The sequence below is a fragment of the Cibotium barometz genome, chromosome 45, assembly GCF_041138505.1.
Source record: "Cibotium barometz isolate CiBa-2024 chromosome 45, ASM4113850v1, whole genome shotgun sequence".
Lineage (NCBI taxonomy): Eukaryota > Viridiplantae > Streptophyta > Polypodiopsida > Cyatheales > Cibotiaceae > Cibotium > Cibotium barometz.
Genome location: NC_141090.1, coordinates 21,288,987 through 21,314,776, shown reverse-complemented (window position 1 = coordinate 21,314,776; position 25,790 = coordinate 21,288,987). Strand labels below are relative to the sequence as shown.

General features: G+C 47.0%; 1 protein-coding gene across 4 annotated transcripts in view; it reads left to right on the top strand.

Moving 5' to 3' along the window:
* The first annotated feature begins 1,945 nt into the window (after positions 1-1,945).
* Positions 1,946-25,790, top strand: part of LOC147612513 (uncharacterized) — a 73,507-nt gene continuing 49,662 nt past the window's right edge. For 3 of the 4 annotated variants that reach the window (XM_086783142.1, XM_086783139.1, XM_086783141.1), the window contains exons 1-6: positions 1,946-2,182; positions 2,630-2,700; positions 3,115-3,253; positions 3,534-3,646; positions 3,767-4,277; positions 17,872-17,979. In XM_086783142.1, coding sequence (XP_086639268.1) covers positions 2,102-2,182; positions 2,630-2,700; positions 3,115-3,253; positions 3,534-3,646; positions 3,767-4,277; positions 17,872-17,979 — 1,023 coding nt within the window. In that variant the 5' untranslated portion in view covers positions 1,946-2,101. The remainder of the gene's footprint in view (positions 2,183-2,629; positions 2,701-3,114; positions 3,254-3,533; positions 3,647-3,766; positions 4,278-17,871; positions 17,980-25,790) is intronic. The other variant, XM_086783140.1, reaches the window with a different exon arrangement.

The window sequence follows — 25,790 nt, the reverse complement described above, 5'->3', positions numbered from 1 at the left end:
AACTTCATCAGATGGGTCAGCATCCTCTTTAGTCATGCTAGAGAAAGAGTCACACTTAATGGCAAGCTAACAGAAGCCTTTGATTCATTAGGAGGGGTTTCCTCTTGCTGCATTGATGCTCTAGGTTGGGTTATTTAAGATGCCGTGTGAGAAAAGGATCCATAAAAGGGATCAATTTACTTGGGGATAAGGGTAAACTGTGTCACTATAGCAGATTGTGGAAGTTGGTCCTTAAGCACATTCTATTTCCTTGTACCATCTTCTGTTGGAGGCCCTCAGCAACAAGGGAAATAAAAGGGCTGAATACCATGTGCAAAAGCTTCCTATGGTCTGGGGATGTTGATGTTTACAAAACCTTGAAAGTTGTATCGCAAGTTCGCACACTACCGAAGAAGGAAGGGGGCCTAGGAGCTCCGAACATTAAAGATGTGTTAGACAAGATGGTAAGAAAAGAATTATAAGAAGCTTGAAAAACAATGGGCCATTCTGCTTAATAGGCAGGCCTATAGCTTTAGTGTGTTAGATGCCCAAGATGGAAAGAGGTCTTGCTAATGGGCCTCTTCTAAAGTCCAGTGACAATCAAGCCATTGGGAAGCCCAAGATGGAAAGAGGTCTTGCTAATGGGCCTCTTCTAAAGTCCAGTGACAATCAAGCCATTGGGAAGCCCAAGATGGAAAGAGGTCTTGCCAATGGGCCTCTTCTGAAGTCCAGTGACAATCAAGCCATTGGGATGCCCCCTTGTGGAAGCAATGTAAAAAGCCTAGAATAGATGTAAAAAGGAGATCTCTCTCACTAGCAACCTAAGGAGATTTGGAGGAATTTTGATCAGGCACTCATAGCTGCAACATACAATGAGGATCCTGTTTCTTTTGAAGATGCTTTAGAAAGTGAGCATTAGATGGCTACCATGCAATCAAAAATCAATTTCATTCATCAAAATGGCACTTGGCAATTATGTGACTTAACACGGAACCACCCTCCTTTGACTTTTTGGGGATGGTTTTTTAAAGAAGGCATAAGATAGGAAAGTGGTCAGAGAGCACTGTAGATCTTATCACCTTAACTTTGGATTTTAGGAAGTCATTACTGAGGGTTGAGGACATGTAACACGTGTCTAGCCTTGCTTTCCTTATGAGGCTCCGCGTTCTCCCCTTTCCCCATGTAAACTTTGGGTCAAAGGCCATGTCTTAAAGCGAGTGAAGACCTTTGCATTTGAGCCATTGTTTCTTTTTTTGGCATCTGACAATCGGTCCCAGATTTTTACCTAGTAGGGCCATCAAACTACAGAAGGGAAGCTAATAAGCTCAGCCTAGAGCAAACAGGAGCTAAAGCATACACTGACGCCAACACCATCCTTTTAATAGTGCCACCAGTGTTCACGAAAAACCGAGGTTTAGTGTCAGGTGAATGGCAAATTTTGAAAAATAACCTTCAAATTTCAAAAGAACACTTCACAAAAACCTAGTTATAATTTTGCTAAAAACCTTTAAAATTTAGGAAAAAATCTACAAAAATTTGAGGTTGAAGGTTTTTTGAATTGTTGGGAAAAATGTTTTTTGCGAACACTGGCCCTGCCACACTTCCTTGTTCTATACTAAACCAGGTGTGTTTGTTTTGAAATCTTCTCCAGTATAATTGGGGATCCGTAGCTTTGATTTTTGGCAGGCATACGAAGTCTCGACTGAGACCACATTAGTGCATCCATTCCTTAATTATGCAAGGACGGTTACTATCCCGTGTGAGACCTTTAGTGTTGTAAGAAATGATGGAGATAGATTTTTTTTTTTTGGGGGGGGAGGGGGAGGGGTTTGATACTATCTTGGGTTCTCTTTTCAATGGGGAGAGGGCCCAACTTGTGATTGCCTCCTCTTAAAGGCTATCGATTCTTGTCTGTTGCGCCCAGGGTGTTTCTGATATCATTCTTTAGGGCATATAGTGACCTAGCAGAGATTCCTCTTTTGCTTGGGGCGTTCCTCCCTCGAGGTTAACTATAGAGGCATCTTGGAAGTCCATTTCCTCCTCTACCTCTCTTTCTAGCATGTTTTCCTATTGATAGGTGTGATAGGCACCACCTCCTCTTCTCCTTTCACTCCCATTGCTAATGGAGTCATCAGGCTGTGTGGGATCTGACGGGTCTACTACCAGCAAAGGGTTGTATTGGTTAGAATTTCTATTTCTAGAGGTATTTCTTGTGTTTGGGTTCTTGTTGCTATTTATGGGTTTCCTACCTACCAGCTGGAAGTCTTGGTTATCATCCTGCTTCTGGCCTTGAGTTGTACTCCAAAATTTGGGGGGATTTTCACTGGGCAGATTCTAATAAAATGACACTAACCCCCACAATTGAAACATGTGTTAGGGATGTTGTTAAAGATGATCGGTTGTTCAATTGAAAAACCCTCCAAAGGGAAGGCCCTTTTGCTTATGCCTACTTCTACCAACGCTTGGGGGTGCCATCTATGAGACATTGGCCTAGTACCTTAGGAGACGTTATTTTATTAAAATATATATGTCAAACCCCTTCTCTTGCTAAAAATGGTCACAATAATTTTAAATTAACCCCTAACTTATCATTTTATCTAGATTTACATGAAATTGTGCAGCGGCAATAACGATGGTGGTGGCCATGCAGGCTCTGCGGCGTGACGTCCTCCAATGGCTCGTCTCGCTCAACCTCTCATTCCCCATTAAAAACATTAAGCGGTTGGTTCCCCGGTCCCAAAAGAAAAATAAAAAGAAAAAAAATGCAGGCATTCATTTGATAAATCTAATCTTTAATTTCGATAAACACTTTGTTCCTGATTTTAAAGTTGCATTTTTTTTTCAATTTTTTTTTTCATATATAGGTTTAGTTTAGAATAAAAATCAAAGCTGCAGGCCTTTTCTCTCTCTTGTTAATTAAACAACAATAATTTAGAAGGCAACATATTATTACAATACAAGGACACGTTATAGAAATCCTGGAAATGTTTAAAATGTGCAAATTTCATACTATTATAGCAGTAACATCATAAGAATTTCTATTTCCTTTAATTTTTCAAAAATAAATTATGGCTGCAAACATATCATGAGCCTTGGCATGTGGTTTTTTTTGACATGTTTAACCTTTCTCTGTAGGGATTTTTCAAATGGGTTCTTGGTGGCAGAGATACTTTCTCGCTACTACCCGCATGATGTCCAGATGCACTCTTTTGACTATGGAACAAAATTGGCAAAGAAGAGGGACAATTGGGACCAGTTGAAAAAAATATTCTGGGTAAGTTATCAAGCTTAAGGACTTTTGTTATACATACATACATACATATCTATGTATGTATACGCATGCGTATATACTACATATGTATGTATGTATATACACACATGCACGTATAGAAACTTAGGACTTTTGTTATGCATACATACATACATACAGACAACATCATATGTATGTATGGAGGGACATATAGATGGATGGATTTATGTATGTATAACACGCACGCACACATGCAGGCTCTTTAAATCTGTGGAATGTTAACAAGCTTCTAAAACGATTGCAGAAAGAAGACTTTCCTTTCTTTCAAGATGAGATTGACAATATCATAAATTGCGGTCCACATGATGGTGCCGGCCCTCTGCTCGAGCGGCTATATGGGTTTCTCACTCATAAAAGGTACTCATAGAATCTTTTTAGTATTATAGATAGCCATGAACATTTACAAGTCTAGCATATAATAGCATTTATTCAAGTTTCACAAAAACAAGTATGCATTTGAAGAGAGTTGTTATAAAGGTACAAGCCTGAGGATGTGGATGTCGATGAGCTTTGGCACGGTGTTCCTGATCCAAATCTGTTATTCATAAATGGCTTGCCGACTCTGAGCAATGATGATTGCAACTTTCTGGATACTGGAGATAAGCATGCCTGCTTTATGGTGGAGTCCATAGACAAGGATCTATTGCAAAGTTTTGAGTCGACGGGAACAGCCACAGAAGAACCAGGGCATGAGCAAAGCATAATGGTAGAGATGGAGCTTCACAAAGATGAATTGGGTACAGGCTTGGATGAAGTGGCACAGGTTTCTAAGGAAGACGATAAATTCCCTGTTATGGTTGCTAAAGGAGCACATGTTGTTTCAAGGAAAAATCTTGCAAATGCAGTTGAAAGGGCACGGCAGAAAGATAGGAAATCAAAACATCAAGATGTCTCTGCAAAGACAAGACCTGTGACTGAAGTTCAAGAGCCTTCTGATAATCCTAAGGCAAGGGATGTAAATCTCGCATTTCGGAGCCCCAACAGGCAGGTAGCTTCCTCATCTTGATAAGTTCCATTCTTTGAGAAAAGCGCTTTATTAACCTAAGAATCTGGAGATTCAGCTACACATGAGAATGGAACTGCAGAGATTATGTACTAGACACAACAAGCAGGAGATAGCATAAACACTGCTGCAGCGATTATTCCCACTTGTTAAGCAAAGCCACCACACAGTCCACCACGCAGGTGATGAAAATTGCCGCTTACTGTGGCGAGGAAAAACTGCCTGTAGCTTGTCACACACAGATGCAGGTCAAGGTGCTGCACTAGAGCTACACCTTGCTGAAACTGTGGGCTAATAGAGGAAAGCGTAATGCATCAATGCAAACATAGTATTTGGGTGCTAATTAAGTGGTCCTATAGTCGAGTTGGAAGTCCCAATGCAGAGGTTGTGGGTTCAACCCCCGCTTGCTGCAGCTTGGTGCGACATGATGAATAAGGGCTGGGTTCCGGGTGGGTCGATGTACCGAAAAAAATCTATCGACCAAAAAAATGCTGAGCCAAGAAAAGATACTGCCTTGATGTACACCCATTTTTCACACTTAGAATGGTGCTGAGGAGTCTGCGCAAGTTGCCTGACTACTGGTGCACAGCTCTCACAGACACATGCTTGGTGCTACGACCTACTGGAGATGTACATGAAACGTAAGAGGACTGTAGTATGCAGTTATATAAGCATTAACTAATTATTAATTTCATAAAGAAAAGATCTCCTGGACAATATGCAGAGTAGATGAAGTGCTGGAATCAAGGTTGGCGCTGAAAACAAGCATAGCAAAACAAAGAAGAAAACTATGAGCCAGTTATCTACTAAGAGTAAAACATTTTACAATGCTTGCTTTTATAGAGATTATGTGGAGCATCTAATCACTCGTAGCATCTCTCCACCATTTCACAAATCAGGGTCCTCTAATCAAGGAGCCGGTTAATCACTAAGGCTGTTCACACTAAAGAGGGTTCACAATTATTCTAGACACTAATGTTGCCCACGACTTAGGGCTTGATTACATGATTTTCAACACTGCTGAGTCCCACTTGACCAATCGACAACCACATAGTTATGCCACTTAGACTCCTACTTAGTTTCAAGTGTTGCCACAGGTGTTACGGCCCTGTGTTTTTCCCTCTGGACAACAAGCAGGTGGGCATGGGCACGGGATGGACAGTGTGAATAGGCATCAGTTTGGATATGAAAAGGAAACCCATATGTGTGGGCAGCCCAAGTGTGAAAGGGGACAAAAGGGAGTTTTGAGTTTATAAGGTTTTAAAACCTTAGATGACTTAAAAAAATATTATTATTTTTGAAGGCATGCGTTTTTAATCTTTGCTTTTGGCGTTTTTGAGAAAAAAGCGAATCGCCTCCTTATAAAAAGGCGAAATGTGGCGCATGGAGTATGGCGCATCCCCTTGAGGTGGTGGCCGTGTGGAGTTGGCACTGCTACGCATGGTATATACGGGTGCTGCTGCGCATGGGCTAAAGGCAGCGGGTGCTGCTGTGCATATGGCTACCAGGGTGCTGTACGTGTGGTACAGGCTGTGCATAAGTGTGGTACAGGCTGCGTGTATGTGTGGTACTGGTGGGCGATGCTGCACGCATGGGTTACAGGCACCAGGCTACAGCCAGCAAAGGGGCTACAGACGGGCTTCGCATGTGGGCTACAGTTAGGCGGGCAGCAACGGGCAGCCAGGCAGGCGTCAGGCAGGAGATTCTCTGCAGCCAGTCGGGCAGCCAGGCGGGTGTTAGGTGGGAGGCTCTCTACGCCAGGTAGCTGCACGTGTGGAAGTAGCCAGGCGGGCAGTGTTCTGCAGTGTGGATCAAAATTCAGAGAACAGTCTTTTCTCCCATCTTCTCTTCGCGAGTAGAGGAGTGCACGGCCGATGATGGAAGTGGGGGTGGAGACTAGAGATCGGTTTCTCTTTCTCTCTCTCTCTCTCTCAGTGGATTACAGGCCCTAGTGCGTGTATTTTTTTTTTTTTCGAGAAAAGATCCTTTCATTAGTTATATAAAAACGCCCGTAGGGCTACAAAAGATCTCTCCTGCTCCTAAGAGAGAGAAGAGCAGCGAATACATAATGGCAGCCCGGGAGACTCTCCCTAGGTGCTGCAAAATACAAGCATCAGTATAAAGAACTGAGCGGCTAAATCATACAATAGGGGGGGGAAAGAGCCAAACAGGTGGCCTGTAGTGCCAACGGGGGGATCCCGTGTGTAAGGTGTAGAACGGGCCACAGCGCCAAGTGGTGTGAAAGGCCTGGCGCCGTAAGATCGCCTCATCCGAGTCTCCCCGGCGGATGCGGTCGTACTGTCCTCGCAGGGTGTGGATCAACTCCTGCCAAATCCCCCGTACAGTCTCTGCTGGTGGCTCCAATCTCCCCTCAAAGGCCGTAAAGCACCGGGCCCTCCAGGTGAACCAGATGGTGAGGCTGCTGAGGAGCTCCCATCGTAAATCCCTCTCCTGTGTCCAGCTGGCGGACGAGAAATCCGGTGCCGGAACCAGGCGAGGCTGGCCCCTAATAAATCTGATGGCCTGACTGCCCTGCTCCATCTCATAGCCCATAGCAGGCCCTAACGAAGTCGACCAAGCAGCGGCACCCCACATAAACACACCCTCTGGAGAGAGGGGGGCCAGAATACGCAGCATCCGCAGCCAAATCTGCTGTGCCTGAGGGCAGTCCCAAAGGCAATGTCTCTGTGTCTCCATAGGGTGGCCGCATCGGACGCAGGCCGCCGGAAGACCGCTGTAAACAAGCCAAGTGCCAACTGCTGAGCCCCTGTGGGCGACCAGCCACTGAAAAGCCGAGATCCTACGGGCCTGCCGACTAGCCCAGAGCCGAGCCCAGAAATCCTCCAGGAACTCCTGTGAGAGTCCCTGCAATCGCCAATGCCCCGCTACTGCTGGAGAAACCGTCCTCCTCGCCGTCAAAATATGCCGTCCCAGCCGAACAGTATACTGGAAAAAGGTGATCTCTGTGGCCTCAAGGGATGCATAAGGATCATGCCACTCGTACTCCCCGGGGTCCCACTGTAGCCGGGCCAAGGGGCGCGCTGCATATGCCCATATGCGCCAATCCGGGAGCACATCAGTAGGGTCGGGGTCAATATGCCACTTCCGAGAAGCGGCAACCACTACCCGAATCCTCTGAAAGGTGCACTCTGCAACCAAAGGCGACTCCACCTCCACTCTCTGGAGTCTGCCCTCATCCTGAATCTCATAGTAGAGGCATCTGCCATCCTCAGTGCTAGCTCTGACAGCAATCAGGATCTCCAACTGTGTAAAGGCTCCCATCCACCGTGGGGCCACTGGCTCGAGAGGTGTGAACCACTCCTCTGTGAGTGCCTCCTATATATCATCCCTCATAATCAACCCCCCTCTGAAGTGACTCAGCCTCTCCACCTGGATCTCCTCTGGTAGACTGCAGAAAGCCTGCCAGTCTCCAAAACTACGAGCTGGGCTTGCCGCTAAAGGTCCCTAGGCTAGACGAGGCCGAGAACCCAGCATATGACCCTGCTCCGTACGAACCGCTGGGCTCCAGATGAGCGGCTGCCTGGCCCGCTCCTCAACACAAGAAGGAGGCCGCTGAGAGAGCCCCGGTCTCAGCAGCTCCCAAGCTCTCAGGATACTCAAAGCAAATCTGTCCTCCCATCCTCTACTGAGGCCTGTCCTCCTCATCTCTATGAAGATCCAGCGAATCTCTGGTGCCCAAGTACCCCCTGCAGGGGGCGCCCGAGCCTGCAGTCGCTGCAAGAGGAGCTCTTTCTAAGGCTCAGCGCCTGGAAGCAACCCCCGAACAATAAGCTTCCCCAATAAGGCTCTACTCTGATCGACTGGATCTATAATGCCCAAACCGCCCTGAGCCAGCGGAAGTGTAATAACTGCCCATGCAACCTTTGCCCGAGCTGGCTGACCGTCCCGCCCAGACCACAGAAAGTTCCTCATCAGCCTCTGTACCTGGCTGATGCAAGAGCTCGAGAAAATCCAGCAAGACGTAATGTACCACATGGTCGCTAACAGCACCTGATTTGCCACCACCACCCTCCCAGCCAAGGATAGTCGAGCTGTACTCCAATACAATAGCTTCTTCCGAATGCTCAGAAGAAGCGGGGCAATCTGCTGCTCAGGTGACAAATCGAGGCCAATCTGGCATCCCAAATACCGCACTGCTGTGCCTGGAGGAATCCATCTAAAACCGGGGTCCGGGCTCCATGCCGGAGTGGGAGCACTACTGATCCAAAAGGCCACTGTCTTGCGCCAATTGATCAATGCTCCCGAAGCTGCACTAAAAACCTGGAGCGACTGCTCAGCCCGAATAAGATTGGCTTCTTGGCCATGCAAAAATAAGCCCGTGTCGTCTGCAAACTCAGCATCCAGCAAATCCTCCTCCCGGACTGGGAGCTGAAGTCCTCTCAAACCAACCTCCTCTGCCGTCAAATACATACTCAGCCTCCGCAAAGAAGAGAAAAAGGAAAGGGGCGAGAGGACACCCCTGACGGACTGATCTGGTCAGCTCAAAACTCGGCCCCCGTCCTCCTGCAATCAGCACCTGGCTAGGAGCTGTGGAATACAGAGCTGCCACCCCTCTGATCCATCCTGGCTCAAAGCCCAGGCGAAGCATAGTGCCCTCTAAGAATCCCCAATCAACTCTATCGTATGCCTTCTCAAAATCGAGAAGCATCACGACCAAGTCCTCTCCAAGAAATCTAGCTCGGGCCGTCGCCTCCCAGAAAGTAAAGATGTTGTCAAGGATACTGCGCTCCTTGACAAATCCTGTCTGAGTAGCATGAATCAACTCCCCCAGGAAGGGCTGGATCCTCAAACTCAAGGCCTTTGCTAAGACCTTGTAGACAGTATTGAGGATCGTAATAGGCCTCCAATGCTGAATGTCATCTGATACTCCCTCCCCCTTGGGGATAAGATAGATCAAGCCCTCTGAAAAGCTCTGCGGCATCATCCCAGTGTCCAAAACATGCTGAAAGCCCCTGCGGAGGCCTGGCCCCAAAAGGTCCCAATAGCGCATAAAAAAGGCCGGCGTCAGTCCGTCCTCCCCTGGGCAACTATGTCGCGGCAGGACCCTCAAGGCCTCGGCAAGCTTAGTCTCTGACAGAGGCGCACCTAGAACTGTACGCATATGGTCTGTGACCCTCCTCTGCACATGGGCCCACACAGTCTGTCTGCAAACATCTCGATCCTCAGTGGCAGGCTCCGCTGAAAGCAGGTCACTATAAAATGCAGTGGCAATGGCTCTGATCTCCCCGAGCTTAGTAGCTACCGATCCATCCGGTCTACCAAGCTGGCGGACTCCTGCTCGCGCATGACGGGGTCCAGTGATCTCAAAAAACTCCCCAGTCACTCTATCACCAAGCTGCGTCCACTGAGAGGCCTGACGACGATAGTAAAACTCATGTCTCTGCTCCTCTACCTCTCTAACCTCCTGGCGTGCCTGGCTCAGCTGGGACGCCACCCACTCACATGCAGGCTGCTGCTCCTGAAGGCACTGTAGCGAAGCAAGGCTGCGTCTCAGCCGTTGCTCCAGCTCGCGAATCTCTCCCAGTCGTGTCAAAGCTGCAGCGTGTAGAAAAGAGCTAAGATCAATGAATCCCTGGGCACACTGGCCCGCTGCATCCTGGTCAGAGCACTGACTATCATGCCAGATCCTCTCAATGTCCTCAGCGAGACTGGGATCTGCAAGTACTCTCTCTGGGATCCTCAACTGCAAGCTGGGCTCCCGTGTCCCCTCCTCCAATGTCAATATAAATGGCGCATGATCTGAAAATGAGGTGCCAGCGAGAATGCCGACGAAGCCCCCTCGCTCCCCTAACCAGTCGCCCACATAAAAGCGATCAATCCGTGATAGATTAGTCCCTCCCTGCCGGCGATCTGACCGAGAGAAACTAAGACTGTCCTGAGACCGGGAGAAAGCCCCATGCTGCCATGCATCAGTGATCCTCAGTGACATGCAAAACCGGTCCCAAGCTGCAAGCTCCGTGCCGTGCACTGTAACATGACTGCCTCCCACCCTATCTGCCGGGTCCTCAAGCATGTTGAAGTCTCCCCCAACACACCAATGTGTGGCCTCTGGCAATGCATCTGTAACCTGAGTCCAGAACTCTGCTCTGGCACTAGCATGATTGGGCGCATAGATGTTGAGCACACCCAATAGCTCATCATGCATCCTCAGAATGACATACTGTGCTCTACCACGCACAATGATCCCTCGATCCACAATGGCCTGCCGCCATGCATCTGCAATAACCATGCATACTCCTCCCTGTCCACCCAAAGGACCAAACCCTGCAGACCAAAAAGTGTCCCATCTACCAGGCATCACCGAACCATATCTCCGGATCCTGCTCTCACCCAAGTGGTGCTCCTGCATCATCAAAATGTCAATGCTGCCACCAACCAGGCATCTCTGAAGCTCCTGCCTCAAGCAACCTCGATAGCGTATAAAGTGTGCTCCGCCAAGGCCCTGTACATTCCATGAGATGATCCTCATGGATGCCCTGCTGAGGTGGATGTTGTCTCAGCCGTACGGCGGGCCTTCGCAAGCGGCTTGGATGGAGAGTAGTCCCCATCCGAACGGCTGCGAATCTGCCCACCCGGTGTACTGCAAGAATCCCGGATCAGGCGCCAGTGGCTGTGGCCCATGGCGACTCCCTCCTGCTCTGACAGAGAAACCTCGTGTATACTCACATATCCAGGGTCGCGTGCCAAGTCTGCCACTATGCGCACGACCAAATGCCGAATCCCTGAGGTATCCACACTCCCGGGATCCAAGAAAAAATGAGCCAACTCCCAAAGTCGGCCTATCACATCTGTCACCTCCAGATCGCTCATGTGGTGAGAAAACTCAACTGCCTGAGTCTTCAAAGTGCTGAGAGCGAGCTCAAGAGTCCACTCCCGATCACAAGGTCCACATAGAGGGAACGAGAAGGCCACCGTTGAGTCTAGTGCCTCCTCCCCGCGGGCCGGAGGTATCACTACATGAACTCGAATGGGTGCTGGCTCATGGGGGCCCTCTGCTCCAAAAAGCCGTGTGAAGGTATAATCAAAGGCCTCCGAGCGCTGTCTAATGCCAAGGCGACTCAGCCGACTGCGGATAGATGAAATCCGTGAGGCCCTAATCGGCATAGGTCTCCTCTGTGATGCTCGAGCGAGGTCAGTGCTCAGCGCTCTCCGGACTGCAGGTGAGCGCCAGGGAACTGCCAGGGTCTCCCGGGAAGGTGAGGCGGGCGGAGGGGGAGGAGGGGGAGGCGAGGGAGTTGGAGAGGGAGCCGCTGCCGAAACCGGAGCGGGGGCGGGAGGAGGCGATGGTGGAAGCGAGGCGGTGGGAGGGGACGGGGGTGGGGGGGGGTGAAGGAGGGGGAGCTGGCATCTCCTGGTCCTCGGTCGCTGCAGGGGTCTCCTCCTGAAGAGGAGCAAAGCTGTTCCTCACGGGAACCCAGTGAGGCTGAGACTGTGGCTGCTGCTGCAGCGGTCTCTGGGCGTGCTGCTGTGGCTGTCTCCCTCGGCGGCGCCCCTGTCCAGGCTGCCACTCCGAGGTCTCTGTGGCCTGAGCAGGTGTCCCTGAGGCAGCCTGCCGAGCCGAATCTGTGGGCGGGCCATCAGTAGCCTGCTGTTGTGGTGAGGGTCGAGGTCTCCTGCGAGGGTAGGCCTGATGACCGACCTGCCTGCAAATGAAGCACTGGTTCGGGAGCCTCGAGAACTCCACTCTCTGATCTATCCACCCCCCCCCTATCCTAGGTAGCTGAATGACCTTAGGAAGGGAGGAGATGTCAGACACCAACACTCTGACCGAAGGTAGCCCAGCTGCTCTGGCCACCACTGAAGCTGCTGAGGGGCCCGTCTCTAGTACCGAGCCCACCAGTGCTCCGAGCCTGGAGAGGAGCGGAAGATACTCCCGGCGGAGACCAGGGAAACAAACTGTAATATGGAAGAGGCGCTGTCCCTGCTCCGCCGCTGCTGGGTCAAATCCATGCTGCCAAGGTCTGAAGAAAGCCCGAGCACCCCTGATGTCCAGAGGACTCATGGCAAGGACCTTGGCAACGCTCTGGGCGGCCTCGAACTCGATCTGATAATGGCCCCGGCCCAGGAGCTGTACATCCAGGATCTTGCCCACATCTGCAAGAAGGCGAGCCTGAAGAAGATCCCTGATCTCCCCTCTGCTGGGGCGAGTGCCGACTATACGGCAGATGGTGGAGTGAGCCTGGAGGCGTTCCACCTCTGCGGTTAGGCTCGCTTCCTCTTCCGGCGAAAGAGAAAGCCTGATGGGGATGTCCTCGGGGGCGGGCGAGGGGGCTGCGGATGAGTCCCTCTGAGGCGAGGCGGGAGGAGTCTCCATCAGAGTCTGAAGCTCAGGCGAAGGCGAGGCGAAAGCGGAAAACCTGCAAGAAACGGGCTGCACACAAAGAGGCGGAAGACCGGATGAAAATGAAGAAAAAACAAAACCCCCTAGGGGTGAAAATCAGCACGAAAGAGGAGGGAGGGGGCGAAAAACGAAGGAGAAGCTATGAGGGGGGGGGCGGCAACAACGCGAAAGGGAGGGGGGCGGGGCGCTGTTGAAGGGAGGCGGGCGCGAACAGGCGAAGAGGTGGGGGGGCGAACAGGCGACAAAGGGAGAGGGGGCGAACAGGCGAAGAGGGGGGGGGTGGGCGAACAGACGAAGAGGCTAGGCGGGGGTGTCCAGATGGCGAGGAGGGGGGAGGCGCAGCAGCGAGGAAGGAGGGGGCGCAACGGCGAGAAGAAGGGAGCGATGGCAGGCGGGGGGTGGAAGGAAGGGACGCGAGGGAGGGAATGCGAAGGGCGTGCAGTGCAGGGTGGAGGCGGGAGCTTCAGCGAGCTACGATCCCCTAGTGCGTGTATTTTATTCTCTCTCATCATGGGTTGCAGGCCTTGTTTACGGGATTGGGATACAGAGGATCAAGCTACATATGCACAGGATGATGTTCTTGGAAAAGATGAGTTGTTGCTCTTCGTCTTGGACTTTTGTGTATTCAGGGATTGCTTGACATGTCCTCTATCTTTCTCTCACTAGGTTTTGGCAACCGTGTTTGGATGGTATATCTGTCATGGAAACAGGACATTGGTTTTCGAGAGGAAATAGGACTTTGGTATTGAGGAAACAGGCCTATGGTTTATGGATACAGGTCTATGGTTTATCAGATACAGGTCTTTGGTTTCATATGGAGAACATGTCTTTGGATTCATGTGAACAGGTTATAGTTTTCTTGAGGTTACATGTAAGCTGTGACTATAGGAAGGTCATATGGTTTGGTACAGCCCTACTGCTGTTTGGGAAAGGGTTTGTGGGATCCATGGTAGAGATGGAGAAGACCTTTTCAATTAGGGAGTTGTCGTACAGGTGTGCCTTCTCTATGGAATGCTTTGCTGTGATAACGAGAGTTCTTATTTGGAAGTCCTTAGTGAAAAGCTAAAAGGGATCCATGGTAGAGATGGAGAAGACCTTTTCAATTAGGGAGTTCTCGTACAGGTGTGCCTTCTCTATGGAATGCTTTGCTGTGATAACGAGAGTTCTTATTTGGAAGTCCTTAGTGAAAAGCTAAAAGGGATCCTATTGGTAGAGGATTCTACGAGTTGTACTATATACTCAAATTTTTTTGTTCAAGTAAAGAAATACCGCAAGGGGCGCCACTGCGTTTTGGGGCCAATTGGTGTCCTTGTACTATTTGCAGGAGCACTCTAGCTCCCCTGTTTGTTTCCCTTTTCCAGGTTCCCATGGGTGATGAAGTGTTTTATGTGTGAGTGTTTGTTTCACCGCCCGTTAGATTTCTGAAGGTCGGTTTCAACAGGCTAGAAAAGATGTTACGTTGTTTACACATTTGGCAGCTTCCTTGTTTGATGACTCTACATGGATGGGAATTTTTGTTGTGGTGGCGGTTGGATGGATCTGAGTTTCCCTTGCATTTGATCTTGCTGGTGATGGCATTTGTCTTCTTTATGGAAAAGATCTGTTGATCATGGAGGCAGGTGCATTTTCTTCTTGCCTGGTGCGTGGCAAAGGCAAGCACTTCATAGCATGGATGACGGTGGTGAGCTGGCTGTACGCTTCACATTTAAGAACTAGATTGCTCATTATTTGCTTGGACAGAAGGGGAAGAGTTTCCCAAAATTTTGGTATGTCAGATTGTGTTAGTCCGAAACAATTATACATGCTCATTAGAGATTGTTGAGATCGAAAGGGGGATTGTGAGTCCTTGGTACAGATTCCGACAGATTTGACAGCGTCTTGTCTTATGTTTTCTTCACTTGCTATAATTGGTGCTAATTGGGATCCGGACCCATGGCTGGGAAGATGAGAGGTTGTGCCATCTTTGTTATTGGAGCAGCTTGAGGGGATGACCTTAAGTTGCTCATATGAACGTGATTTCGAATGGATTGATCATGGGGTGGCTTTCTAGACTGATCACAATGCTGGTTTGTCCTCGTTTTGAAAGTTTGCACGACATCGGTATTGCTGAGATATCGAGCTCAACTAGTGCTACGGCAGACATTGATGACTCGCCTGGGTGATAGCTTCCGCACTCATGCCACTGGCATGGCTGGTGAGATAATGGTTGATATGCCGCCAATGGATGACAGGCTGTGTGACAGCCACTTTGGAGCACTAGAGTTATGGCATAGTTAAGTGCCAGCTCATATAGTCGAGTTCACACTATCCATTGTATGTTATTGTAGGAGAGTACTTTCCCTTTATGTATGTACTCTTATCTTTTAGTTATATGGTTGTAGAGAAGAGAAGAAGATAGAAGAAAATTCAGCCACCATCAATCTCTCTCTTGTGTCTTGCACTCTCTCGTGTGTGTGTGTGTTTGCTTGCAAGGAACTCAAGCTCTCCCGCTCCCCCACATTCTCTTTATGGTATCAGAGCTCCGATTCGTGTGAGAGCTAAGGAGGCAAGCAGGAGACAAGAACAGGCAAGCAAGGAAGCGGTATACGGGTAAGAGCATCATCATCTCTTCCCTTGCTTGTTTAGGGACAACACATCCTCGATATCTCCGGGAGCTACACATCTCCGATTGAAGAGCTGTCTTCGCAGGCTTGGAGGTGCCTGTGTGGTACGCAGTACTCTGTACTAGAGTTTTGCGGCCAGATTTGCATTTCGGATGCATTTCGGTCTCCGTTCAGTTATTGCAAGGTATTTTCGGCAGTTTCGAGAAGTTCTGGTAGAGAATTGTCTTTGGTCGAAATCTGGTTATTGCAATGCAGCAGTGTATTTCGAGAGTGCAAACAGTGTTTGCACATGTATTGTTGATATTGGGTGTATGTACATGTCCGTTTTTTTGACCTCACTTCACATTTGGGTGAAACGTCGTTTCGATGGGCATGTTTCGTTTTGTTTCGAAACGTTTCATGCCGTTTCAAGAGGGGGAAACATGTTTTTATGTTACTATGCTCTAGTCAAATCTGGTGACATACAGGTTGTACTGAAGTACCATTGCAGCAGTTACAGAAGATACTGTTATGTTACAGGTTGCATACAGAAATTGTCTGTTTGCAAGTTTTTTATTGTTGTAGAAAAACATGTCTGGCGGACTCAATCAGATTGTTGGTGAGAAGCCGGATGCCTGGAAGTTCAAAATGACCAATTTCCTAATGGGTAAAAGATTTTGGGACTATGTCAAAGGAGACAATGAGGAGTCTCCAGAGTTGTTTGAAGAGAATGACACTCCAGTAGATATAAAGGCATTCAAGGATTGGAATCAAGGTGCAAGGAAATTCATGTATTGGCTTTTGATCAGTGTCACAGTCAAAATGACCAATTTCCTAATGGGTAAAAGATTTTGGGACTATGTCGAAGGAGACAATGAGGAGTCTCCAAAGTTGTCTGAAGAGAATGACACTCCAGTAGATATAAAGGCATTCAAGGATTGGAATCAAGGTGCAAGGAAATTCATGTATTGGCTTTTGATGAGTGTCACAATCACAATGATAGGACGCATACAGGATGCCAACACTCCAGCAGTTGCATGAGAGAACCTGGTGTAGATGTTCCAAACCAATACAAAGACAAGGAAATTGGAGCTAAAGTAAGAGCTGCATACTGTGGAAAAGAAAAGCATGTCTATCAAAACAATGAGTATGCTTTAAAGATCAAGGGCATTGTTGAATTCCTTGGGTCTATCAATGTATTGGTGGAAGATGATTATTTGGTGAGTGTCTGTTTGAATGGGTTTGGCAAAGAGTATAAGCCATTCAAGACCTCCATTGCAGTCGGAGAGAATATTCCCAACTTTCAGAACTTGGTGTCTATGTTGATCATAAAGGAAAAGTCTTTGGGTGAGAACTCTTCTTCACAAAGCAAGAACACATCAGAACAAGCCTTTCACTCTAATTCAGGCAGAGGCAGAGGAAGAGGTCGTGGTCGCAGCTAAGGTGGTGGTCGACAAGGAAACCAGAATTGTGGACAACAACAGTCCAATGATTCACAGCAGCAGCAATCATACACAGGTGGAAGAGGCCAATCTAGAGGCAAGGGGAGCCAAAGAGGCCAAGGTGGTTGGCGAAGAAATCAGAGTGCAAATAGCATAGAGTTCTATTATTGTGGTAAACCAGGGCACATGGCAAAGGACTGCTATAAAAAGCAGAATGATATTAAAAGTGGAAAGTTGTAGCGAGGCAACTATGCATCATCTAGTAAACAAGGTGGTGATGACAGAAGTGAGCAGTTGTTTGTGATGCAGTACATGCTTAGTTCCACAGTAGGAGATGTGATTCTGGCACCTCTAACCACATGACCAGTCATGGTGAGTGGTTTAGAGATATGCAAAAAATGGAAAAACCAGTTATGTAGAAACATGTGATGATACTGCACATCCCAGAGTTATATGCAGTTATTCACACATTGAAAATTTGGAGACATTACTTATATGGATCCAAATTTGTTGTTTTGACTGACCATGAGTTGATCAAGTATTTTTGTGATAGACTTGAGTTGAGGGGGAAGAAGGCATGGTGGTCTGCAGAGTTGATGTAGGATTTTGACATGGAGATTCAATATAAGAAGGGTAGCTTGAATAGGGTTGCAAATGCACTGAGTCGGATTGGGGAGGTGAATCTTTTGAGTTTCACCGAGATTCAGGCTGACCTATATGATTTCCTAAGAGGACTATGTGAGACCAATAGATATTTTGGTTGGCTTTGGCAGTAGGTCTAGGCAAGGAGCTCCATTATTATAGACCAGAGCTCAAGGATCATTCCACGTGTCAAGGTGGCTAGCCTCCCTTTCCCTTGGGGAGTGACCAGCCAAGGTGGGAGCCCCCCCTTCTTTTTTTGCATTGTACTCTTGACCTTCTCAAAGGGTTGTAGTTCACTTACGAGCAGACATCTTTATTTTGACTAATACAGGTATGTGTTTATGGATTTTTTTTTGCTTTACTTCCTAGCTTCAAAGTGATGCTAAATGGATTGAGGTTGTCAAGGTTGAGCTGATACAAACTCAATGAAGCATTCTTTGAAGTGGAATAATCTTGCAATTTTCTAAAGAATATTATCACAAATAAAAACTTAAAAGTTATTCCATGTTCTAGTATGTTTCTCTAATGCTTACCATGTGACGTATATGCAGAGGCATTTCAAAACATACACTCTCAAAGACTACAGAAAGCAGCAAATAGGAAGATATGTAGAGCTAGGAAGACTTGGGCCAGAGACCACAGAGTCATTGCTGAATCAGGTCATTAATCTAAGGATCATACTTGGTGCTTTGTGTGAAACATAGAGTGCGTTTTTTCCTCAAAGGAAAGATCAATATATTCAACATATGGAGACCATACATTCATTTGACATCATAATATTTGTCTTCTGATAGGTTGATTGCAAAAGTTCTAAGAAGCCATAAAATGACTATTTTTTCTCAACTTTTGTAAAATATTGACACTAATGAGAGTAGCTCAAAGGGCATGGTAGAGAACCCAAAAAGCATGGTAAGGCAAAACAAGTGCAAAAAGCACCAAAGTAACCCAAAGTAACAACTTTACATGCTAGGAGAGACTATATAAAAGAAAGCTTGGGTCACTCTCTTTTATATTGGTGGGTGGAAAGTGCGGGAGCACTAAAGGTGTTAGGGTTTGAACTCACGACCTTTGGATAATTGAGTAATTTTGACCACCAATGTTTATTTGCTGGATCAGGGTCAACTTTAACAACATACGACTCCCAATGTCATGTGCATGATCAATGCCATGTAATTTCTTAGGGCTAATCCAGAAGGGGGCAGCCAGTAAAAGACGAGTAGAACCAGAATTTAGGAGCCTCAGGTGCAGAATCTGTGGTGGACTTGGAGCAGGGCATGGGGATCATGAAGGAGGATGCTGTCGGCTGGTTCCAGAGGGCTGTTGGCTGATTCCAGAGAGCCAAGGGGCTGGAGCGCGTCAAGAAAGACAAGGCGGCTGATAAAGGGGCTTGCGTTTTTGTATTTATGCCAAGGCTGCTGGCCGACTGCTGGTCGGCCAGCTCTCCAAAGGATCCAAGGCCTATAAATAGGCACTCATGCTCATTGTTCTAGCCATTCAACCCTCTAGGGGTTTGGGTCAGTAGGAGTCCCATAGGTGGACAGTTTTGGGTGTTATTCACCTTTTATTCAAGGCAGCCTAGGGCTGTGTGTAAGAGTATCTTTTTGTACTATAGTAATATACTGAATTTCCAGCATATCTCTCTCTCTCTACTCTCTCTCTATATCTGCGTTTTGCATCAGCATGTTGCCAGTAGTGTTTAGGGATGAAAGAAGACTCCCAGAGCTTCCGCGTGTTACATTGGTATCAGAGCATCAGGCTCAACAAAGCTAAACATTGATTCAGTCCCATATGACGGTGTACAGGTCCAAGGTACAGGAAAGTACACGGATGCGAAGCCCAAGGCAAGGAGCACAGAATCGGGAAGAGCTCCCAGGAGGTTTGTTGGTGGTGTTCCACAGTGCCAAAGGGGATGGCAGTCCTGTGAGCCAGATAGGTTCTCGGGCAACGGTCCCAAGGGAGGTTTATCCTTCATGGGTGATGTGAGAGTGCCAGACTCATTTCTCAGGAATGAAGACCAAGACGGTGTTCAGAGTCAGGGCAGGAATGGATTGTGGACTAGATGGAACAGATGCATAGATCTTCGTCTGAGACAGAGTGGTTTGGAGAACAGGCTAGGCTTTCAAAGAAAAAGGTTGCCAGGGATGGATGGATGACAGGGGGACTTCGGGAAAAGGATTGGGATGATGACAATCATCCAAGAGCAGGTTGGATTCCCGTCATCAAGTTTAGCAGAGGGGGATGTCATGTGCATGATCAATGCCATGTACTTTCTCAGGGCTAATCCAGAAGGGGGCAGCCAGTAAAAGATGAGTAGAACCAGAATTTAGGAGCCTCAGGTGCAGAATTTGTAGGGCATGGGGATCATGAAGGAGGATGCTGTCGGCTGGTTCCAGAGGGCTGTCGGTTGATTCCAGAGAGCCAAGGGGCTGGAGCACATCAAGAAAGACAAGGCGGCTCATAAAGGGGCTTGCGTTTCTGTATTTATGCCAAGGCTACTGGCCGACTGCTGGTCGGCCAGCTCTCCAAAGGATCCAAGGCCTATAAATAGGCACTCATACTCATTGTTCTAGCCATTCAACCCTCTAGGGGTTTGGGTCAGTAGGAGTCCCATAGGGGGACAGTTTTGGGTGTTATTCACCTTTTATTCAAGGCAGCCTAGGGCTGTGTGTAAGAGTACCTTTTTGTACTATAGTAATATACTGAATTTCCAGCATATCTCTCTCTCTCTACTCTCTCTCTATATCTGCGTTTTGCATCAGCATGTTGCCAGTAGTGTTTAGGGCTGAAAGAAGACTCCCAGAGCTTCCGCGTGTTACACCCAACTCCCATCCTGTGGCGTGTGTTGGCAAGCATTAGAACAATGTATCCTCGGTGTTTGAATGATATTTGCTCTCGAGGACTTGCTTTTAACTATTTGGGGTCTTTTTCTGGATGAAAAAGAATGTGTTAAAAAGCAAGCAAAAAGATCTATAAACTTGCTTCCGTGATTTTATGATTGATTGATAGCCCATCATATGGATTGACCTATTCCTGATGAGCATGCAATGGTTAGGACAGGGCATAGGCTCAGCCTCCTCCAGTGGTGCATTTAAGGCCTTCAAAGGCTTCCTGTAACAGAAGGGTAGTGTGATACATGGAATTCAATTACTGTAAACCAAGATTAAGCATAAACCACGACATAATTCAGCCAAGAGTAAAAGAGAAGAAAGAGAGAGATCTTGCAAAGTGTGGTGCCGGAAGATGGACCCCCCCCACTCCCCCCCCCCCCCCCCCCGCTTTTAAAGCTAAATTACCAAAAAGGAGTCTGCTCTACAGATGCAAACTTGGAGGTGCCCGGGCTTCACCACCAGTCTGCACCTGATTCTTCGACACACAAGGATGAATACAAGTAAAACAATACCCTGTGAACTTCACGGTTGACTTGCCACAGGATCGTACAAGCCCACAGCTCCGCCTGTGCACAAGCCCAATACTGATGAACCTTCCGGTGACAAAAAACAAACAACTTCTAACTTCTTGCGAGACAGATTCACCCAAAGTAGCCTGTATCCTTCAGATTCAGCTCTGCTAAGTGCCCAATTGCCTGTAGACACCCTAGAAATAAGTCTATCAGCACTGTTCACAAGTGCTCTGCCTTGTATGGTCTGAAAACAGTCCTGGTATTGGGGAAAACAGTCCCAGACAGCCCCTTAATATCCACTCAAACACTCCAAAAGCCTGTAGCGAAAATGTTTTTGCTTCCGGAAGCCCTGGAAATGTCAATCAGTCTTGAATCAGGCCTGTACCTCAGCAACCACCCCTCAGCCATCTCCCTTGAAGATAGTGCTAGCTTTTTCTGCCTCCAAAAGCTGGTCTACATGCATATTTATGAGTGCTCGTCACAAATAGTAGTAAGTGTGCTTTTTCTCATGCAAAAGGGGCGCCTATTTGATGCATGCCCTCTAGGTATCTGATTCCCATATAATAATTGGCCTGGGTTTTAAAACATTGCTCAGCCCATGTGAAATCTTTATAAAGTATTAGGCTTTCTTTATGTCACATGCACCCTGCACTGGAGTGCTATGTGACACACTGGCTCTACATCAGTGCAACATGTATATAGTAGGATTACCTTTTTTAGGAATATTTTGTCGTACCCCAGTCCGGGACATGTCAGGCACAAGCTACGTAGGTTAGTAAGTATAGAGAGTCTGCGTGTGTCAGTCATCTTACCCACTTTGAGCATTCATAGGCTCATGTAGAAGTCAACCTCAGCTTAGACAATGCATTAGCAAGCATGTAGAAGATTAGATGCAGGTTAAGCATGCCTGTGGGCCAGCCCATGGCCATAGGACCAATCGGCAGCCTGTGTCCAGCAGCATAAGAAGCAAATAGGTAGGCCGATAGCTTCTAAGCCCACTGACTAGCAGCATGAAGTCATATAAATATACAAGTGCTCAGTTCTCAGCATAAATCATTATTCATAAAATCAGTCTACAGCAGTTCTAGAGTAGCTGTGTGCCTAGAGCCTCCGGCTTCTTGCGCATACATTCAGAAGTCAGCACTTTACTGTGCTACAGTTCCCAAGGCCTCCGCGAAGAGCATTCTTCAGCCAGCATATGTGCATCCCTTAGTTTTGGGTTTGCATAGTGGTCATCAAAGAGCTATTCAAAGGAGCTTGGATAGCATATGGTTCAGCCTGCGTTCGGTCTACTTTATCCTTGCGTTTGGTAGACCTTAGTCATCTTTCATACTCATTGTACAAAGTTCTCCAAAGAAATATAAGTAAGTACTCCTGCTTGGGGGGGCCCTTGAGTGGTGGGTAATTGGGACCCGATACTGTGTACACTATCTATCTTCTCTCTCTCTCTCTCTCTCTTCTCTTCTCTCTCAAAGTGGAATTGCATAAACTCACGGGTATAAAGAAGGCTTTGTTGCGCGTTACGAAGATCAACCTATTGCATGCTACATTGGTATCAAAGCTTCTTCTATATCCCAACTTGGCTACCCTAAAGTGAGAGGATTCTATGGATGGTAAAACTACTATCATGAAAACCCCCCCCCCCCAGGTCTCCACAATGTCATTAGAGACATTGTCAGAAAGCTACAAAGAAGATATGGAAGGAGAAATCTACAAAGAAGACACAACCACTACAGAAACGCTTCCGCAAAGCAATGAAGACTTCATCAAATTACTCTTGGAGAAAAACATATTGCTAAGGGAACATATAGAGGCAAAAGAAAAAAAGGCTAAAGAGGAGGCTGAAAAAACCAAAGAAGCAACTGAAAAGACAAAAGAGCTCTCAGATGACTTTTCCTCATCATGGAGCAACAATGGCAAAAAGAAGATGCCAAAAAGGTGGAAGAATGACGGGCCAAAGAAGCTCTACGTGAGGATGAACGAAGGGCTGAGGGCGCCAAGCGTAGGGATGAAGAAGACCAAAGATGGGCAGACCAAGAAGGTACCCGAGAAAGGCTTGAACGTGATGCTATGCAACTCCAGAACGAGCAGTTGATAGCTGCTATGCAGGCAAATGCGTTGTCTCTTCTCCCTACCCTGGCGCACCACAGAGCGAGTTTCTCCACCACCCCAACCACCTCCGTCAGCAAAGGGACAACAATTCATTGTCCTCTTCGATATGGCCAGCTCTAAGGATGCCATGCATGTTGCAACCGTCAGCTTTCATAGGCCACCGCATGACCTTCTTGATTTAGGAAAGCCCCTATGCAATCTCCACAAGCATCGCACTCCAGTACAAAAGGTTTATGCAAATCTGGAATTATAAGTACTGGTCCTGTGCTAATGGCATCCTAATTTTTGAAAGGCATACCTTTCAACGAAACATTGCCTTCTTTTTTGTCAAATCATGCAACGGTGAAGCAAGAAAAGCAAAGTGTCGAATAAAGCTCCTCACCTCATGTACAATTCGTAACTCGGGCCAATGAAGCTTCTCAACTCATGTCCAGTTCATAACTCGGGCCAATCCTCGACTGCTTGGATATTCACGGGGTCCATACGAACACCGTCCTTAGAAACAATGTCCCAGATAATGTATTTCTAACAAGAAAAACTCACTCTTATGCCTCCGAAGCTCTTCAAAAACAATGGCAAGATTCTCCTTGTGTTCAACCTCAGTCCTTGAAACCATAATAATATCATTTATAAAAATGCCAGTGAACTTTCTATGAGGCCTGAATATCTTGCCCATAATCTAGTTAAAAGTAGTTGGAGCATTAGTAAGACCAAAAGGAACTACCAACTATTCAAATAATCCAGAAGAAGTTCTGAAAGGAATTGTGTACATCCTGTGGGGCCACTCTGACTTGGTGATACCCACTCTTGAGGTCTATACGACTGAAATATGATGCACTCTCAAGTTTGTCCAGGATATCATCAATACCGAGATGAGAATTATCGTGATCTTGTTTAAGGCCGTGTAATCCACACACATCCTATAAGACCCATCATTTTTCTGCCTAATCAATTCCTTCTCTAGAAGATCGTTGACTTGGGCCATAATTTCCTCCTGCTAACTCTCCTGGCACAAAGAGTCAACAAAACAATCTTCAAACTTTCGTAGAAAAGCAAGTCTGTCTTGGTCAAGATTACTCACATCCATAGAATCATGTTTAACATTGTCACGAACAAAGACCAAGTAAGAACAAACATACTTTTTTATAGCTTTATTAATGGAAATATGGCTTACGACGGGTATGGTACTACTAGTGGTACCAGCATCGCTCTTTGTCTCTATGCATAAAAACCACTTTATTTTCTTTATGAGAAATCTTAGGATCCAAGCGATAGTGCCAGGGCATCCCAAGAATAACATCACATTGTGTAAGTGGAGCAATCAAAAAGTCCTCATGATCCAAGTATCCCTGTATGTGTATGCCTAACTTTCCAATGACAAGGGTCACGTTCACATCCTTGCCCTCAAAGGCCGTATCTACATGTATATGCATACCCATCTCCTTAGGCTTCGACCCAAGTGCAAAAGCCATCTGTATAGATATAAAATTATTAGTAGAAGCATTATCAAATAGAAACAAGCAGTTTGATCCTTCAGTTTTCCCTCAAAGGCCACATCTGCATGTATATGCATACCCATCTCCTCAGGTTTCGACCCAAGTGCAAAAGCCATCTGTATAGATATAAAATTATTACTAGAAGCATTATCAAATAGAAACAAAGCAATTTGATCCTTCAGTTTTACCCAAGCTTTGCAAAGCAAACAGCTTTTTGCTTCATGGACTGTATTCCCATGCACATCTGGAATCACATTCACATTGGGTTTAGCTTCTTGTACTTAATTTTTCTTGGGATTTTCGGGGCACTGACTCTTTGTGTGATCTTTACTACCGCAGATAAAACACTTTCCCTCCTTTCTGTACTCCTCATATTGCTGTTTTGACATCTTCGGAACACTCTGTCTAGCCCTAGCTTTTTCCGTGAGCCAACCTTTGTATCCTTGTCCTCTTTGGGCACACTTTTAGGTAGCTGTCCACCCTTTTTCTGCTCAAAACCAGCCCTGAATTTTCCCTTGTGTGAGCTGAACTCTTGCTTTTTAGGTGCTCCCTTTACATGCAACTCCTCAGAAACAGTAAATCAGCTCTTGTAAAGTTCGGTTTGGGTACACTGCCAAGCTTTTCTGAATGATTCTCTGCAAGTGTGACTCAAATTTCCTCTTCTTCTCATCTTCACAAAAATACATAAAAGGAGTTACCTTGAGGAGAACCTTCCAGAACTTCGACACATGAGAAGAGAGAGATTCTCCCTCATCTTGAGTCAGCCAGTCCCACTCTTTCCAAACATCCTTCTCAAAATTTGGAGGTAGAAACTGATCATAAAACTGAATTTTGAACTTCTCCCAAGCCGGGGCAGCCGTGCGATCAAAAAGCTTAGCTATCCACCAATCACTAGTGGTGTCCTTAAGATGCAGACCCACATGTCAAAGCATAGACTACTCTGAAAAATGTCGTTGCGAAACGTAATCTCAAATCGTCTACTGAAAGAAAGAGCCTTGGATGTATCCATCTTACCATTAAAGCTTTCAAATTTGGTGTCCTCGTTGCCTGACTTGAACTCTCGGGTCTTCTTGCTATGACTGGATTCTCTCCAATCATCTGCATCCGTTTCATGTCTATGGTGACGTGGAGAAGGTTCACGGTCCTTTTTCTGTGATGGCCTCCCTGCGTTCATCATCTTCTCTTGCACATGACTATGTGAAGAAGATTCGCTAACCCTCTCCTCGCGCTCGGGTCTTACACTTTCAGAACGACCACTACATTCAATCCATGAGGATAATTGGGGAACATAACGGGAATGGGTGGAAGACTCCGTCACTCTGTCTCTCACATCCTCCACATCATTTGCAACACTTGCATGAGCATGCGTGCGGGGTTGCCTTGTGAATACCCATTTACCTTCCTTATCAGAAGCCACATCACCCTTACTCTTCAAGTATGCAACTGCCAGCTCACAAGGCTT